The sequence below is a fragment of the Thamnophis elegans genome, chromosome 8 (genome assembly GCF_009769535.1).
Source record: "Thamnophis elegans isolate rThaEle1 chromosome 8, rThaEle1.pri, whole genome shotgun sequence".
Classification (NCBI taxonomy): domain Eukaryota; kingdom Metazoa; phylum Chordata; class Lepidosauria; order Squamata; family Colubridae; genus Thamnophis; species Thamnophis elegans.
The window spans coordinates 44,343,115-44,360,575 of record NC_045548.1 but is presented as its reverse complement, the minus strand read 5'-3'; the positions used below and the strand labels follow the sequence as shown (position 1 = coordinate 44,360,575).

The 17,461-nt window shown below is 44.1% G+C and overlaps 2 protein-coding genes across 4 annotated transcripts in view; one reads left to right on the top strand and one right to left on the bottom strand.

Annotated features, from left to right (window-relative positions):
- ARFGEF1 (ADP ribosylation factor guanine nucleotide exchange factor 1) overlaps positions 1–7,113 on the top strand; it is a 68,207-nt gene extending 61,094 nt beyond the window's left edge. For all 3 annotated transcript variants that reach the window (XM_032222599.1, XM_032222600.1, XM_032222601.1), the window contains 4 exons: positions 1,745–1,913; positions 3,704–3,842; positions 4,426–4,543; positions 4,866–7,113. In XM_032222599.1, coding sequence (XP_032078490.1) covers positions 1,745–1,913; positions 3,704–3,842; positions 4,426–4,543; positions 4,866–5,030 — 591 coding nt within the window. In that variant the 3' untranslated portion in view covers positions 5,031–7,113. The remainder of the gene's footprint in view (positions 1–1,744; positions 1,914–3,703; positions 3,843–4,425; positions 4,544–4,865) is intronic.
- An 850-nt stretch (positions 7,114–7,963) lies between these two features.
- The window catches only part of CSPP1 (centrosome and spindle pole associated protein 1), a 63,534-nt gene continuing 54,036 nt past the window's right edge, over positions 7,964–17,461 (bottom strand). The window contains exon 30 of the mRNA XM_032222641.1: positions 7,964–8,315. Within this exon, the coding sequence (XP_032078532.1) occupies positions 8,089–8,315 (227 nt within the window). The 3' untranslated portion in view covers positions 7,964–8,088. The remainder of the gene's footprint in view (positions 8,316–17,461) is intronic.

Genomic DNA, 17,461 nt, shown 5'->3' with positions numbered 1-17,461 from the left:
ATACCTCAACTGTTGGACTTCCTTCAGGATGGTTTGGACAAAGGTCTGGCGCCAAACACTCTCCGTCACCAGATTGCAGACTTGTCCACCATCCTGGCAAGAAACAGCTCTCGTTCCCTGAGTCAACATCCTCAGGTCAAGAGCTTTCTGAAGGGCGCATCCAACATATGTCCTCCAACGGTACATAAATACCCTTCCTGGAACTTATCTTATGTTCTGCAAGCCTTGACAAGCGCACCCTTCGAACCCATTCAAACTGCCGATCTCCGTCACTTGACTCTCAAGACTGCCTTCCTCATGGCAATTACTTCTGCTAGGAGGGTTTCAGAGCTTGCAGCTTTCTCTGTCAGGGTGGAATTGTGTGTAATTCATAATGGTCATTCTACAACTCGATCCCACCTTTATACCGAAAGTGAACACTCACTTCCACAGACCCAAGCATCCTAAGGAGTGCTCCTGGCATAAGCTGGACGTTCGGAGAGCCATCCTTATCTATGTTAAAAGGACCAAGGAATTCAGACACTCTGAATCGTTCTTTATTTCTTTTCAGCTTGGTTCGCTGGGACGAAAGATTTCCTCCTCGACCATTGGACCGTTGGCTGCGGGCGTGCATTAAAATGGCCTATAAACACCATGTCAGGGCCATGCCGGGTTGAGTGACGGCACACTCCACAAAGAGTGCTGCCACTATAGCAGCGTGGGCGACCCAGGCGTCCATCATTGACATTTGCAGAGCAGCTATGTGGGCGTCCCCCACAGAATTCATCAGGAATTACAAAATTAATACCTTTGCCTCCGCTGAAGCCTTCTTTGGCAGACATGTTTTGCAACAGGTAGCCTTGGCTATGGATATTCTGGACACTAACTCTTCCCTCCCTGGGACACAATAGGTGGGTATGTCCCATGCTTGGACTCTCCAAGCAGCGCACAGGAGAATGACCGTTGGCTTACCTGAACGGTCGTTCTCTGGGTGCTGCGGGAGAGTCCAAACCCACTCAGCGTCTAACAAGGTGTTCAAAACTCTTTATTTCTAATTTGACTATTGGACAGGCGTCCTGCAACGGATAAGACCTTCATTTTTAAACTGTCTTTTTCCCCCTCTTTTTTTCTCTCTTTTTGTAAGCCGCCCGGAGTCCTTCGGGATTGGGCGGCATATAAATTTTGATAATAAATAAATAAATAAATAAATCTCAATGAGACAAAGGGAGGCATGGTCAAAGAAAAATCTACTCAGTCCTAGAGCAGATAGACTGTGTTTAACCCATGCTTGGACTCTCCCGAAGCGCCCAGAGAACGACCGTTCAGGTAAGCCAACAGTCATTTTCCACATAGTTGTAAATTTACTTAGAGTAAAATGTCAATTGAACAGATTCCTCATTTAGCAGACTTCAGAATACAGTAGGCAAAATCTGCATGCAGACATCAACTCAAAATAATGAACAACATTTCTTGTATCTGATTTACTCTGAAGGCTAAGTAACTAAGTAAGGTCAATTACATCTTTTAACATTATTTGTGCATTTTGCATCAACATGTTCTAATATAATTAATTAATGCCATAAATTCAGGTTTAATATTTGAGATTTATTTATGATATCTTGATGAAATCAGTTTGTTCTCAACAGCTGGAAACCATATTGATATTCATTGTGACACCCAAAAAGCTAACTATAATAAAACTTAATCTTCCCTTTCCCTTTTCCTTTCCTTTCCTTTCCTTTCCTTTCCTTTCCTTTCCTTCCAGAGGGATGCAGTAGACTTTAATGTTCATGTGGACACACAAGATCAAGGAATGTATCGTTTTTTAACATCACAGCAGCTTTTCAAACTCCTGGATTGTTTATTAGAATCTCATAAATTTGCTAAGGCTTTCAACTCAAATAATGAGCAAAGAACTGCACTTTGGAAAGCAGGTAAGTCTTTCTTGCTAATTTTAAAGACTTTAAATGATGACTGTTACAGAAAAATACTATTCCGGTAGTCCTCAGCTTACAACAGAAATTAGGACTTGATTTTCCATCACTAAGCAAGTGTTGTCGTAAAATGTAACCTAAGTTGACCACATTGCTTAACGACAGTCCGATAGTCACAATTGCCATTATTATTCCACTACCATGCAATTTGTTATGAGAAGAGATGAGACTCCAGATAAGCAGCTGCATGTGAGAGCACAGGCAGTTGCAAGTAGAAGGTAGAAAGGATAGGTTGGTGAAAAAGTGGCAGGAATAACTTCCAACTTCCTGTTGGCTTCTGCATTGTCTTTGCTTGTGGGAAGTCAGTCTGGACATTGTAATCATGTGGCTAGAACTTGCTGCAACATTGTAATTATAAACTGGGCACTGAGGACACAGCTGTCACTCACATGATTCCAGAGATACTGCGATAGCCAGAATTCTGAAGACTGATGATAAATCTTCCTCATTTACTGCCATCATAACTTTGAACAGTAGCTAAACAAATGGTTTTACATTGAAGTCTACTTGTACAGTAAGTTATTTTAATGTGGCATAGTAAAATTATAGATGAAAAACAGCAATAGCTTCAAGTTGTACTGATAACAGAAACATTTCATCTTGTCTTGACATCTGTAACCCATATTTTTTATTCTGAAAGTTTTAGAGGAATATGAATTTTGGATTTGCCTTTGTTGTTCACTCATCATTTCTTCAATGACTATGATTCAATAATTCATTTATTTAAATAGTTAAATATTTTCAGATGGGTAACTATAATTTGTAACAACAAAAATTATATATAAATACTGAATGTTGTGCTGTATCACTAGCATTTTTCATCGCATGTGCATGCATTAAATTTTGAGATTCCATAGCCCCAAAATGGATGTGAGGGAAGAGGGGTCTGTTCATTCACAACATAGTTGCACCCATTCATATAACCAATCACAGAACTTCTATTTAACAAATGGCAGTGTTTCTTTGTTCTTTTTAATTTACAAAATGTATTGTTTGGTGAGCAGGAACAAAGCAGGCATTAAGAGACATGCTAGGAAAAGAGAGGATGATGACTACAATTAGACATGAATTTCTGCTGCTGAGTGATGCAGCGTAACATATGGCTACATCACTTAGCAACAGCAATCCTAACAGGCCCAGTTGCTACCGTAATTCAAGATGTCCTATTCACTAACTGAGAAGCAGAGGAAGTCCCAGATAAAGAGTGCAGAGGTGCCATGGTGTGTGTGTGAGAGAGAGGGGGGGGGGGAGAGGGGCCCTGGGAGGCCTAACATCGGCCACATTGAGTTGGGACGGGAGTGCTGCATTTAACCACCATTGTTCAATTGAAGTTAGTGAGTTCTGGAAGGCCAGGGAAAGAGAATACAGGGTGTGCTTATAGATAGAGACAAGAAAGAATATACTGTGGCTCAGGAGAGCTTCTTGATCCACTGCAACTCTGAGCCTTAAGAATCCCTTGAGTTACAGTGTGGTGCAAAGCCACCGTGACCCAGAAAGTCCCAACCACCCTGGCCTGGCACAAAGCTGCTCCACCATATGGAGTAAAACATTTTGCTTAAAAAGATGATATTAATTCAAATCCAACTCCCACTCCTGTAGAATTTTAGAAGCATCCTGATTAGGGAATCTGAATAGCCTATGCAATAGCCATTTTTGTCCATTTTTTTTTTATTCAAGTGCTGATTTTTAGATAGTCAATAAAATCTAAATAACAGATATTGTTTTGGCAGGTTTCAAAGGGAAATCGAAGCCTAATCTTTTAAAACAGGAGACTAGCAGTCTTGCCTGTGGGTTACGTATACTATTCCGCATGTACATGGATGAGAGTCGCAAAGATGCCTGGGAAGAAGTGCAACAACGATTACTAAAGTATGGCTTGTTCATAGCTTTTACCTGGTTTCATAACAGTAGTTAAAAATTTAAAGACATACTGAATTGATTAATTTTCAGAAATTAACCTCATGACACAGATGATTCCATTTAGCAAAGTTCTTCAAAAGAAGAATCTTGGAAAGACAGTAAAAGAAAGAACCAATAAGTCATTGTCTATCAGCATTTCTCTAGATCTAACTTTTTGCTTATTGGGAATATTTTCTATTATTGCTGTTCAGTGGTTCAGTAAACAGGCCTATGATCTCACTCCTTCCTTCTCCTTTTACTACTTACCAATATCTGAAAAATTGACTGCCAGCTGTAAGCATCTTTGAGATGAGACCATCCATTCAGTAATCAGTGAAACAATCCATTGCAGCTGCTCCTTGACAGCTTTACAATATGCTGAAGTGTTTTGTCTAACTTTTAAGTATACTTGGGCTTACTGATGTTCCTTTTAATGTGTTGGTGTAGGATGTGATTATTGAATTATCTTTCTGAATATGCAGTTTTTCTGATAAGGATTCTGTTTTGAAAATAAGCAACTAAACTTTGGTTTTATGTTGCATGTTGCTTGTAGTGTCTGCAGGGAAGCTCTCAGCTACTTCCTCACTTTGACCTCAGAGAGTCACCGGGAAGCTTGGACAAGCCTGTTACTTTTATTCTTAACAAAGGTTCTGAAGATAAGTGATGATCGGGTAAGTAAGCATTCTGAATAGTTAAGGATTGAGCCCAGGTTTTTTTCTTTACAAACAACATATCCTAATTGTAATAAACCAGTTTTAGGATAGATTCCCTTCCATTGTTGAGGAATAAAAACATTCCAATCCATTCATGTCATATTGCCATTTGCCTTTTTCACCCTTTTCTGGTATCAGTACTTCAGTGCCAATAAGACCATGAACATTTGTTCCTTCAGAAAATGGGATGAGGAATCTGACACCTAGATAATTTTTATTGTAATGTTTGAATTAGCGCATTTACTCGTTCAAAAACTTAATAGAATTTTTTTCCCCTTAGTTCAAAGCTCATGCATCTTTCTACTATCCACTTTTGTGTGAAATAATGCAATTTGATCTGATTCCTGAACTCCGGGCTGTTTTGAGAAGATTTTTTCTACGAATTGGAGTTGTTTTCCAAATATCTCAGCCAGCAGATCAAGAGGAAGATGTAGCCAAGCAGTAGAAGTATAACTAAGGAAACTAAGAACCAAATCAACTTGCACTGGATGTTCGTGATGGTCTCTATATGGCAGTGTGGGCATCTATAGGTTCACAGTATAGAGTAAAGCTGTAACTTAGGCTTGCAAAACTTTTAATTCTCCAGTGGATTTTTCTTCCTCCCTTTCCTGGCTTGTGCTGAGCATTGAGCCAGTTTTAAACAGTCTTATTGTCAGCTTGGACTGTGATGTCCTCTTATTCAGACATGCATACATATTATGTGTATGTGTATGCGTGTGTATATTTATGATGGCTGTGAACTTAAGATATGTACCCAAAGAACTAACACTTTAAAAGTTTGAACTTCCATAGAGTTCAACTCAGGAGAACTGTATTTGAAAGAATGGTTTGTACTGAGAGCACAGGAAAACACTAGTTAAGAGATCTAGCAATTTTATGGAATTCTTATTCTGAAAAAAAATCTGCACACTCAAGCTGAGATATAGGTAATCATTCTTCAGTGAAAAAACTGAAAAGAGTGCAGGTCTGTAATATAAAATTACAAACACTATATAGTTCTTCCTGCATTCTTTTATGATTTCATAGAAACCCATACATTTGTTTACCAAATGCACTAGTCTGAGTTTATGTTGTGATTGATTTGATCTGTATCCTAAAAGTTAGTCCTGCTAACTTTAATGAAGGGCAGAGATTGAAAAAGTCACAACTGGCTTAACTGTTTGTAATATACCTGTGATAGGGCTTTTAAATATAATAAGCCATTGCAACGATCCTTCTGGGCTGGAACTTGAATCACTGCAAATGAGTCTAGGTTTTATCTTATGTCACCTTTCGGGGGGGGGGGGGGTTGCTTGATGTAGATTTCACTCTGTGTACAGAATGTAATGTTAAATATATTCAAGTAACAATCTGGCATGGTTTAGGGATGGTTTTAAATTTATTGGAAATGTATTCATACTGTGAATTGTGCTCTGATGGTTAAAGAAAAGATTGTCAAGCATTCTGTCTTACAGTGGATGTAGAAAATTTTTTCAGATGGAAAAATGTATATGGTACAGCTCTGTAAAGTTTTCTATGTAAATTCTGTACAACTTTCTGTACAATATTGGTTCTCATCTGGCATATTCTAATCAGGTTATAAGTCAATAAAGTTTTTGAATTCTTTCATCGGTGCAATGAAAACCAATGCAATGTAAAACTACTTGTTTTAATGTTTCAAGAAACTTAAAAGTTTAACAATGATGGTTAACAGTGCTGAAGCAAACTGCTTTCAGCATGTTTGCAAGTCATTAAAGAATTTAACTTAAGTATCATTCCTTCTATTTTTCAGTTCAAAATCATCTTATTTTGGAAAATCTGTAGCTAAATCAAGATCTAGGACAGTATTCTGTCTCACATACAGAACGGCAGAACTGAAGGCTGCCTCGAACTGACCCCCATGCAAAAATCTCTCCAATAGCCAGACAAAAAAACAAGACAGGGCCGATACGGCAAATGTCGGATAGTTGATCAAGGGTAGTAGCTTCATCATCCAATAAGTGGCTTGAGCAGAAAAGGCAGGCAGCAGCTTCCCAGCCTGTGATGAGAACAAGACTGCTGGATCTTATAGCTATAGAGTAGCTGTAAATCAAGGATTTCAAATGAGGCAGAAGGGTAAGCCTACTCTGAGAAAATACTATTCCCTTGGGAAAACCAGTGTAGTACATCTCTCTCCTTTTTGCACTAGGCAATTGAGGACAGGAGCTAAACTTACAATGAAGTACCAAAGGTGCTTGTTCAAGAGGCAACTGGCCTTTCTGGTTTTTCTTTGAAGACGTTTCACTTCTCATCCAAGAAGCTTCTCCAGCTCTGAAGTATTATGAAGTACTTTTTGGACCCCAAATGACTCAATAATACCTCCCTATTTGGAGGAAAAGGGGTTAGTAACCAATGACGTTGCCAATGACTGACATTATAAATTACTGTATTTTGCTATTATAGCTTCTCTTCTGTTTCCCTGTATATTTGCCTAAAAGCAATTGTTTTTTGTTACAATTAAATGTTCAATAAAGGAGAACTACATCCTGGTGAAGGAAAGGAAAAAGTTATATTTAGGTGATCAGAAAATTCTTCAAGGTATCTTTTTCTACCCATCCAGCCTTCCAGATTTTATAGTTGGGAAACTGATTTCTTGTTGGAAAAGAGTCCATTTTAATGGTATATTACACATACTGTTAAATATTGAATACTATGTAAACATCTTGTTTACACAAAAAGGAACTTGTATTGATAAAAGCCCTGCAGCTTTGCCATCAGTAATATTTGTATTTTTTTCCTTCCAAATAAATGTGAAGGGGTTAACAAATCAACAAATTTGTACTACACTTAATACAGTTCAGACAGAATTTAGTTCCATAATGAAATTCAATGAACATGCCATTTCTACTGCAATGAAAAAGAAGCATCATCAAGAAAACTCCAGAGCTTTAATTATTAAAGACAATTTATTCATTTCACAAAATATCCATCTTCACAAATACTTCATTAGAATCATGATAAAAATATAATTTTTGTCATCTTAAGTCATGAACATAAATACATTTATAGAATTCACTATTGACATTTGGGAACACATATATACATATTTAAAAAAACAGCATTTTAGAACAAATGATTGGATAAAATTTGTGGGCTAGAAGTAAAGCAGCAATGAATTTAAATTCTGGGTAGTCCCTAAACATCTATTGCATGTCTAAGAACAATAAGCCACAGTATTTTATTTGATTACATTCAGGTCATATTTCTCAAATTTTGCAGAAGTCTGAGGTACTTTTTCAGAGAAAAATAATAACCCAAAAATAAATTTTGCCTCAGTACCATTAAATGTACTCTAAATTATATGTTTAGCTATACTCTGAAGCTGTCATGAAAATTTACTGTGGTAATATATTTCCAAATTTAGAGGTTATCAGTAATGTATCAATAATTAAACAAAGTAGGAATTGTTTTCACAATCAAGTATGAATATAAAAGTGCAATAGTGAAACTTTTGAAAGGCACAAACAGCTTTAACACAAGTTTATTTAGCCATGGGCAGTTGACAGCCCCTGCCAATTGAATGTTATGCTCGTCTCAGAAGTTGGTTTAGCTTGACTTGACTGCTCAGCTATGAGTCTTCTAAGAGTTTCTGAAGTCCCGGGTCTAAGCCATGGCTCAGTTGCCACAGAATCAATCGAACTGGATCTTCTGCCATCTCTAGGAAGTAATTCCTTCAGGATGTCATCACCATTCCCCAATGAAATGTCATCAGCTTGAGGAAAACAAATAAACGTTAATATATGAAGTCATACTTCGTATCCTACCATATATTTCAGTGACCAAATTATTCATTCTTCAGTATTACAGAGGACTTCTGTGGAATAAAAATGCAGCAAGATCAGCACAACTGTTGCCCAATTGGGGTACTTCAGATTTTCAGTATTTCCTTATTCTGGAGTGACTGGTCAAATAATGCTACTTGACACAGAAGGATGGGAAATGGCGTTTCTAAGGTAAGTATGAAGGTGATCAAAACCAACTGCATACTAGGCCTTAAAACAGCACTGGAGGGTCCAACTCCCCTTTTTGCCATATTTCTTACATACACCTGTATGCAAAACTTCAGGCACTCCTGAAGGGACTTCATGATCAATTTGGAAGATTATTTCAAGGTTGACTTGCTGAAATAACCAATCTTTCTTTAGGTTTCAATTACCGTATTTATCGGCGTATAACACGCACCGGCGTATAACACGCATCCCCCATTTTAACACAAAAATTTGAGTAAAAATTTTTTTCATTAAAAATAAATGACTTGGAAGCTCGGAACTTAATGTTGGATTAAAATTTATAACATTAGAACATGAATTATAACATTAACTCCTCAACATAAAGTGCCTTCCTTCCTTCCCTCCCTCCCATCCCTTTCTTTATGTTTTCTTCATGCTTTCTTTTCTTTTTCCTCTGCTCTTTTTAAATCCCCCCCCCCTTCTTCTCCTCCTCTACATTTAGGTTGGATTAGTTTGTACAACGGTCATCAAACTTCTGAAGTAAAAATAAATAAATAAATCATATTTAAGAAGAAGAAGAAAAAGGAAGACGTTTTTAGTTAAGTCAAACGTTTTAATAAAAGTTTCATCTTTTAAGATTTGTCCAACACATCCAATTGTAACCTTAACAGTAAAGAATATCACCCCAGCTGCTAAAGGTTCAACCAGTCTGAGAACCATTGAAAAGACAACAGTGCAAAATCCAAAAGACACAACTTCCTCACCGCCATTGCTTTGGTACCAAATCTTTGAGGAAGGGGCTCCAGAAAGAAGGAGGAGGAGGAGGAGGAGGAGGGGGAGGAGGGGGAGGAGGAGGGAACCAAAGAGAGGCTTTTACCGAGTCTGCGCCCCACAGCCAGGACCGTCCTTGCGCCTCAAGCCGCGTTTCTTCCCCGCAAAGCCCTTCGGGCAACCCGAGAGTTCCTTTTGGCGCCAGAAGGGCTTTGCAGGAAGAAACGCCGCGTTTCTTCCTGCAAAGCCCTTCTGGCGTCAAGCGGAACTCTCGGGTTGCCCGAAGGGCTTTGCAGGAAGAAACGCGGCTGGAGGCGCCAGGACGGTCCTGGCTGTGGGGCGCAGACTCGGTAAAAGCTCTCTTTGGTTCCCTCCTCCTCCCCCTCCTTCCACAGTGTGTGTGACGCTGCCGCCAGGCTGAGAGCTGCCGCTGAAACAAGTTTGGGGAGGTCCTTTGCAGGCAGCCAGTTCTAGCTGCCTGCAAAGGACTTCCCCACGTTTGCTTTGAAAGAAACCTCTGCGCGGGAGTTAGAAACCTCTGCGCGGCCGCGCGGCCGCGCACCTTAGAGGGAACAGTGGACCCGGCGTATAACACGCAGTATCGGCGTATAACACGCAGGCAGGGTTTAAGCTTGCAATTTTAGTTTTAAAACTGCGTGTTATACGCCGATAAATACGGTACTTGCTGACTATGGTGAAGACTAAGAAAAAAATTCTGCTAGAATGGCCTGAAAACTAGTCAGATGTACAAAACAGAAACCAGGAGTCACCATAAATGACCTACTGACATTTAGTTGACATTGGTGTCCCTATCCATAGAAGAACATTATTTATACAATAATGATTTTGCATGGGAGAATTATCAAAACAGCACTTTTCTTCAACGTCATCATAAAAGTCAACATCTCAGGTATGCAAGAGAAAACTTACAATTCTCCTGTGTGCTGCTTCGGGAATCCAATCATGGGTTAACTTAGCCTTCTAGCCTTGAGACTGAGTATGCAAATTTCAAAGTCACGCCTCCTCTGACTGGACTTCCGTTTCCTTTCAGTTCTATTACTCAGTCCAAAGCCTACGAGACTTATTTTCAACTCTCTCTTGATTAATTGCTAATTTTTCAAGGTTAATGCTGGATTTACTTGGTTTCCACTGTGAATTTCTTGCTGGATTGGAGGTAAGGCGGCAGATTTCTGCCAGCCGATTCCTCCCTCGCTATTTCCCTTGAAGGGATATCGGATTGCTACAGCTGGAGTGGGGCGTTCTCCGCCTGCCCTCCCTTAACTTCAGCGCGCAAGGAAGCTGAGTCTCCCAGCGCTGTCCTCCACGCCGGATAGCACCCGCCTGCGAGCGCGGTCAGATCCGAGCCTGTGGCTTGTCGGAGCGGGTCTTCCCCTCCTCCCCGCCTCCCTCCTTTGTGCCCTCGCTGGAGCGGCTGCCGGAGGATTACATGGATCGGCTGTTTGGGAATTTCCCCTGCGGTTTCTTTGAATTTCGCGCCTTTGATGCCGGTTGCCTTATTTGGAAGCCTTTTTCACGCATGCGCAGTAATGCCTGGGATGAGAAGGCAGAATTTCTCCGCGCGCTTGAGTTTGCGCACTGCTTTCCGCCCCTCCCTTTTCCCTCACTCGAGTTTGCTGACTCAGGAAGGAGGTCGCTTCTCTTGGTCTCTGCTTCCACGTGGCGTTCTTGGCGAGTGCTTTCAATTGCATTCCTTTGTTTCGCTGATTGAGCACTTTCAGATTCATATCATGGCTGATCAATCGGTAGTGCAAGGTACTGTCGGGCCAGTTTCTGAGCCCCGCTCCCCTGGCGAGGGGGGGGCCAGCCCTGGGCCTAGTAGGGCCGCGACCAGGGCCTCTACTAGCAGGCCTCGAGCCTCATCTACTGTTCGGGATAAGTCGCACAAGCGCAAAGACAAAGCCAAGGTTCCCCCCAAGGCATCTGGGGCTCCCATTTGTTCCCCTCCGGTTCTGGTTCAGCAACCTGTGTCTCCGGTGAGGGTCGTTGGGCAGGGTTGGTCCCCTGATATTCAGCTTCCCCAGGGCCCTATTCCTGAGGTAGGGGTTTTCGGGCCTCGATCCCCCCCAATTATTTCGGAGGCTAGTGGGGCTTCTCTTCGTTCACCTCCACGCGCTGGGCCTTCTGCCACGTTCACCCCCACAGCTGCAGGCCTCAGGCCTCTGGAGGGCCAGGATTTGGGCCTTCCTGCTGATTTTTACAGCATGATCTCAGAGGCTATTTCCAGAGGGGTGGATGCGGAATTAGCGCGTAGATCCCAGGTCTCCAGGCCTACTCTGGCCTACTCAGGCCTGGCTCCCCAAGCAGTACAAGGGGATTCTTCCATTCTGCAAACTGATCCTCCTTCCCCTTTACACTCTGTGTTTAGCGCACAATCTCCCTTAGTGGAGGAAGGTGAAATCCAGGATAGGGAACTCTCTGGTGACGAGGGCTTTCCTGTGGACCAGCCTCCGGCCCCTGGGCTCTTCAGGCACACTCTTTTCAAATCCCTGCTGTACAAGGCCAAGACTACCGCCCACATGGGGGAGGCAATTTCTGCAGAAAGTGCTGCTGTGGGCCTGGATGCCACCGAGCGGCTCTTTGCTGAGCAGGTGGCTCTGCAAGATTTTATTCCATCCCCTAAGCTTTTTCTTGATTTAATCCAAAAGCAGTGGGATGAGCCGACCGCAGTTAAGCCCCCTGGGTCTGGTGATAGGAAGCTTTTCACATCTTCTCCAGAGTTGGAGACTCTCCTCCAGTTTCCCACAGTGGATGCTCCCATCGCTGCTCTTGCTTCACCGGCGTTAATTCCTTCTGAAATTTCGGAAGGATTGAAGGCCGAGGACCGCAAGGCCGAATCGGTCATTCGCAAAACTCATCAGGCAGCAGCGTGGGCCTTGCGCTCAGCTACTGCAGCTTCTTTCTTTAATAGGACTTCCTTAGTTTGGCTGAGACAACTACAGGAAAGGCTGGACCCGGAGGAACTGCGCCTCCATCAGGATGTCACCAAGCTGATAGCGGCCCTAGAGTTTTCTGCTGATGCCACCCTTAGCGCGGCAAAATTTGCATCCTGAGCTGTGGTTTCCAATGTGGCTTCTCGCCGTTTGCTCTGGCTCCGCCACTGGCAAGCTGATATCAAATCTAAGTGGCGTCTAGCATCCACGCCCTTTAAGGGCGGGGCCTTGTTTGGTTCAGTGCTGGATCCCATTCTCATTGAGACTCGGGACAAACGTAAGGTGCTTCCCTCCACAAGTGCCCGTGTGACCAGAAGACCACAGCCTTATAGTAGACGGCAGCCCTTTCGGTCTGGGGACTCGGGGTTTACTTCCGCCCCCTATGTCCCCAGCTATACCAGGGAGTTCTCCCAGGCACAGGATCGTGGCCAGGACCGAGCTGGGGCCAGAGACAGGGGGCGCCAGCAGAGTCAGGCGCAGAGTAGACGGTCATTCCGAGGAGCGGGCAACCGATCCTTTCGCAGATACCGCTGACTCGCAGGAGGTAGGGCCCATAGGAGGACGTCTCTTGGCCTTCGCCCACCAATGGGCGGAGCTCACGTCAGACGCCTGGGCCCTTCAAGTAGTGAGTTTGGGTCTCACGCTAGAATTTCTATCCATCCCCCCGAGAAGGTTCATCAGGTGCCCTGTGCCCAGGTGCCCGTCAAAGCGGCGCCTTATGGACACCGAGATATTTCATCTTCTCACCATCAGGGCCATAGAACAAGTTCCCAAAGGGCAGGGAGGCCTAGGGTTTTATTCCATCTTGTTCCTAGTACCAAAGAACTCCGGGGGATGGAGGGCAATCCTAGATTTGAAACAGCTCAATCAGTATATCAAATACCAAAAATTCAAAATGCACTCTCTAAAGAGCATATTGGCTTCCATCCGCCAAGGCGACATGATGAGTTCCATAGACATCAAAGAAGCGTACCTCCATGTGCCCATTCATCCGGCACATCGGAAGTTCCTGCGGTTTCACTTCAACGGCCGTCATTATCAATACCGGGCCTTGCCATTCGGCCTCTCCTCGGCCCCGCGCACGTTCACCAAACTTCTGGCAGTATTGGCAGCCTCTCTTCGTTCAATTCCAATACGCATCAATTGTTATTTGGACGACGTGTTGGTGCTGTCGTCCTCTCGAGATCAGGCCCTCCGAGACCTACAGGTCACGATGGACGCATTGCGAAACCATGGATTTGTCCTCAATCTGCCCAAGAGCCATCTGCGCCCAACCACGTCCCTCCTTCATCTGGGAACCACCATCAACTCGATGTCGTGCGAGGTTTTCCTGTCCCCGGAAAGGAGGCAGAGCATATACCACCTGGCGCATCATGTGCTATCTCATCGCCTAGTACCGCTTCTGTCGCTGTCCAAACTGCTAGGGAAGATGATCTCCTGCATCGGCGCGGTGCCCTGGGCCAGGTTCCATGCGCGTCCTCTCCAGTGGTTCCTGCTGCCCTTCCAAAGAGCGCATACCAGTCACTCCCACATCAAGGTGCAGCTCCCAGGCAAGGCCAGGCGGTCCCTGCATTGGTGGATGTCGTCCAGGCTCCTCCGGGGATGTCCATTCAAGGAGCCGGACCGCGTTCAAGTTACAACGGACGCCAGCTTATTCGGATGGGGGGCCCATGCCCTGGACAGGGTGGCCCAAGGTCGATGGTCGGATCAGGAGCTGGTGAACAGCATAAACTGGCTGGAGTTGCGGGCCATCCGTCTGGCTCTCCTGGAGTTTCGGGACATTGTATCTCATCGCCATGTGTTAATCTTGACCGACAATGTGGCCTCCAAGGCTCACATCAACCGCCAAGGGGGAACGCAGTCCAGAGCTCTGATGCTGGAAGCGGAAAGGTTGTTCCATTGGGCGGAGCCCAGACTCTCATCGATTCGGGCGGAGCACATCTCGGGCGAAGCCAACATTCAGGCGGACTGGCTGAGCAGAGCGACTGTGGATCAGGGGGAGTGGCAGCTCCACCCCATTCTCTTCCAGGAACTCTCTCGCCGCTTCGGCCTGCCCGAGGTGGATCTGTTCGCTCATCCGCACAACGCACAACTTCCCCGGTTTTACTCCCGATACCAGACTCCGGGGGCGGAGGGAGTAGACGCTCTACGCAGCCGTTGGCCGGCCGGCCTTCTTTATGCCTTTCCTCCTCTCCCGATCCTTCCGTCGGTCATTCAGAAGATCTTGGCAGAACAGGCGGAAGTGCTGCTGGTCGCTCCAATGTGGCCCAGACGTCCCTGGTACGCAGACCTCGTCCATCTGTCCGTTTCGCGTCCTTGGAGGATTCCGGACGACAAGATTCAGCTCCACCAAGGGGCTCTCCGGCACCCGGGCCCTCAGCTGTTGCAGTTAGCCGTGTGGCACGTGAGCGGGAGATGCTAGCGGCCCTCCACTATTCGGACGAAGTCATTTCTACAATTCAAGCGGCCCGTCGCCCGTCGACTACCCGTATTTACGAGGCTACCTGGCAGGCCTTCTGCCGGTGGTGCCGGCGCACCGGGGTCGATCCCATCAAGGCCTCGGTGCCCCAAGTTCTGGATTTCTTGCAGTCCAGCCTCAACAAGGGGTTGGCACCAAACACGCTTCGCCGTCAGGTCACAGCCTTGTCGACGGTGGTCGGGGGTGGCCAAGGCCGCTCCTTATCTCAGCACTCGCGAGTTCGAACCTTCCTTAAGGGTGCTTCCAACTTACGACCGCCGACGGTACATCGTTATCCCACGTGGGATTTGACCTTGGTTCTCAGGGCCCTAACAGCTGCCCCCTTTGAGCCTCTACATTCCATCAGCCTCCGCTTGTTGACACTCAAGACGGCCTTCCTGGTGGCCATAACATCGGCCAGGAGGGTGTCGGAGCTAGCAGCCCTTTCTGTTCGTGCGGATCTTTGCATCTTCCACCCGAACAAGGTAGTGCTTCGTTTGGATCCGACCTTTCTTCCAAAGATAAACTCATTGTTTCACAGAACTCAAGAACTTGTCCTGCCGGACTTTTGTCCTCACCCGTCTCATCCGCAGGAACGTCAGTGGCACCATCTGGATGTTCGCAGAGCTCTTCGTCGCTATGTGAAGCGCACGGCGTCGTTCCGAAGATCAGAGGCTCTGTTCGTCTCCTTCCAGCCATCTTCAATGGGACAGAGGGTGTCCTCCCACACCATCGGCCGATGGTTGAAAGCTTGCATTGCGTTGGCGTATGACACCCACTCCAGACCGGTTCCAAGGCGAATCACTCCTCATTCCACCAGGAGTGCGGCCACCACAGCGGCCTGGGCGACGCAAGCGTCTGTAGAAGAGATTTGCAGGGCGGCCACTTGGGCATCCCCCTCGCCTTTTATTCGCCACTACAAGATTGATGTCTTCGCCTCGGCTGAGGCGTCCTTTGGGCGGAGAGTGTTGCAAAGGGTCCTTCCATCTGCGGAGGAGCCTGACCAGCCTAGCTCCCGCCCTGGGAGTTCATTGCTTTGATATATCCCATGATTGGATTCCCGAAGCAGCACACAGGAGAATGACCGTTGTCTTACCTGAACGGTCCTTCTATGGGTGCTGCGAAGGGAATCCAAACCCGCCCGCAGCTTCGGCTGGTCAGGGCTCCGTTTTGATTGTGACTCTGTGACTTGTTACTGACTGGACTTGACTCTGTAGTGCCGGATGACTTGCGGCTTGTTTGAGGATTGACATAATGCTCCTTCGGTGGACTTCGTAAAGAACTGAAAGGAAACGGAAGTCCAGTCAGAGGAGGCGTGACTTTGAAATTTGCATACTCAGTCTCAAGGCTAGAAGGCTAAGTTAACCCATGATTGGATTCCCTTCGCAGCACCCATAGAAGGACCGTTCAGGTAAGACAACGGTCAATCTTCACTCTTTTGACACAGAAGTTTTTGGCCGCAACAACTTAAGACACTTTTAGAAAAAACGAGATGAAGCATTTGAAGAAAAAATACCTTGCCAACAAATATATAGGAGGCTCTATGATGCTCAGGGATTGTACAGCAGCCAAGGGTACAAGAAATATTTTATGCATGGAGGGAAGAATAGATTTATCTATATATAAAGGTATCTATATAAAACAAATTAGTACTAACTAATAAATTACTAAAAGTGTAAAATTAAAAGATAATTAACCCCAGGCAAACAAAAATCTGCATATGCATCAAACTGGATACTTTTCCAGATAAATTCAGTCCTTTCTAAAATATATAGGTGGAGGTTCGGAGCACCAATCTGTGTATACGAAAGACAAGTATCACATTTGAGTATTTTTGGGTCTATGGTTTCATATCTAATTCAAAAAGAGGGATGAATAAATTAATTTTAATCAAGCCAATCTTAATAAAAACAGTCAAACTACAATAAAGATTCTTCTTGAAATTGCAGCTTCAGTAATAAATAATTATGTCAAATTTGAAAATAGGTCCAACTCAATATAGACTCTTAGGAGGTTTTAAGACTCTATACTATACAGAATTTCACCTAGGAGCAATATATACCACTGAGGTTCCAAAGAAAGAATAATTTTCTTGGTTTGCAGAAGCTGTTTTTTTTAAAATGATATGAAAAAATCAAATGTTTGAATAGCACATGGTAGCATTCACCAAAGAAAAGCTTCTCTATGCACCCAGAAGAGCTTCTCTATGAACAGAAATCTTTTTTGGCATTTGCTGCATTGAGAAACTGGAATTCAAAAAGGATCTTCAAATATCTATGAGTCTATCTAAAAGATAACTAAAAGAAACTAAATTTTGTCAGTTACTCACCCTGACTATCACTTCCTTTCTACAAAGAAAATGTCAAAAATCAGTCCAGATTTTGGTGATGGAATATGCTAACCTATCAAGAAAGAATATATGATATTTGCAGGAAAATCTTTTTCAACATCTCATTGGTTTCTTTATGGTGATAGTACCTGCTATATAATGCTTCCTGGTGAAGGGAAATTTCAACACATTTGTAGACTGCATAAAGCGGGGTGGGGGAGATCAAAATTATCTTGGAAGAATGGTAAGCCTGGCTCAGAAAAATCCCAGTTGAAATTTCAAATAAAGACATACAAATTTGAGAAAAGCCAATTTGCATTCTGACTGGAGGAGGATAGTCAGGAAATTTAAAGAACAAGTTAAGTCACAGGTGTCAAACTCGCCATGTTACATTGATGT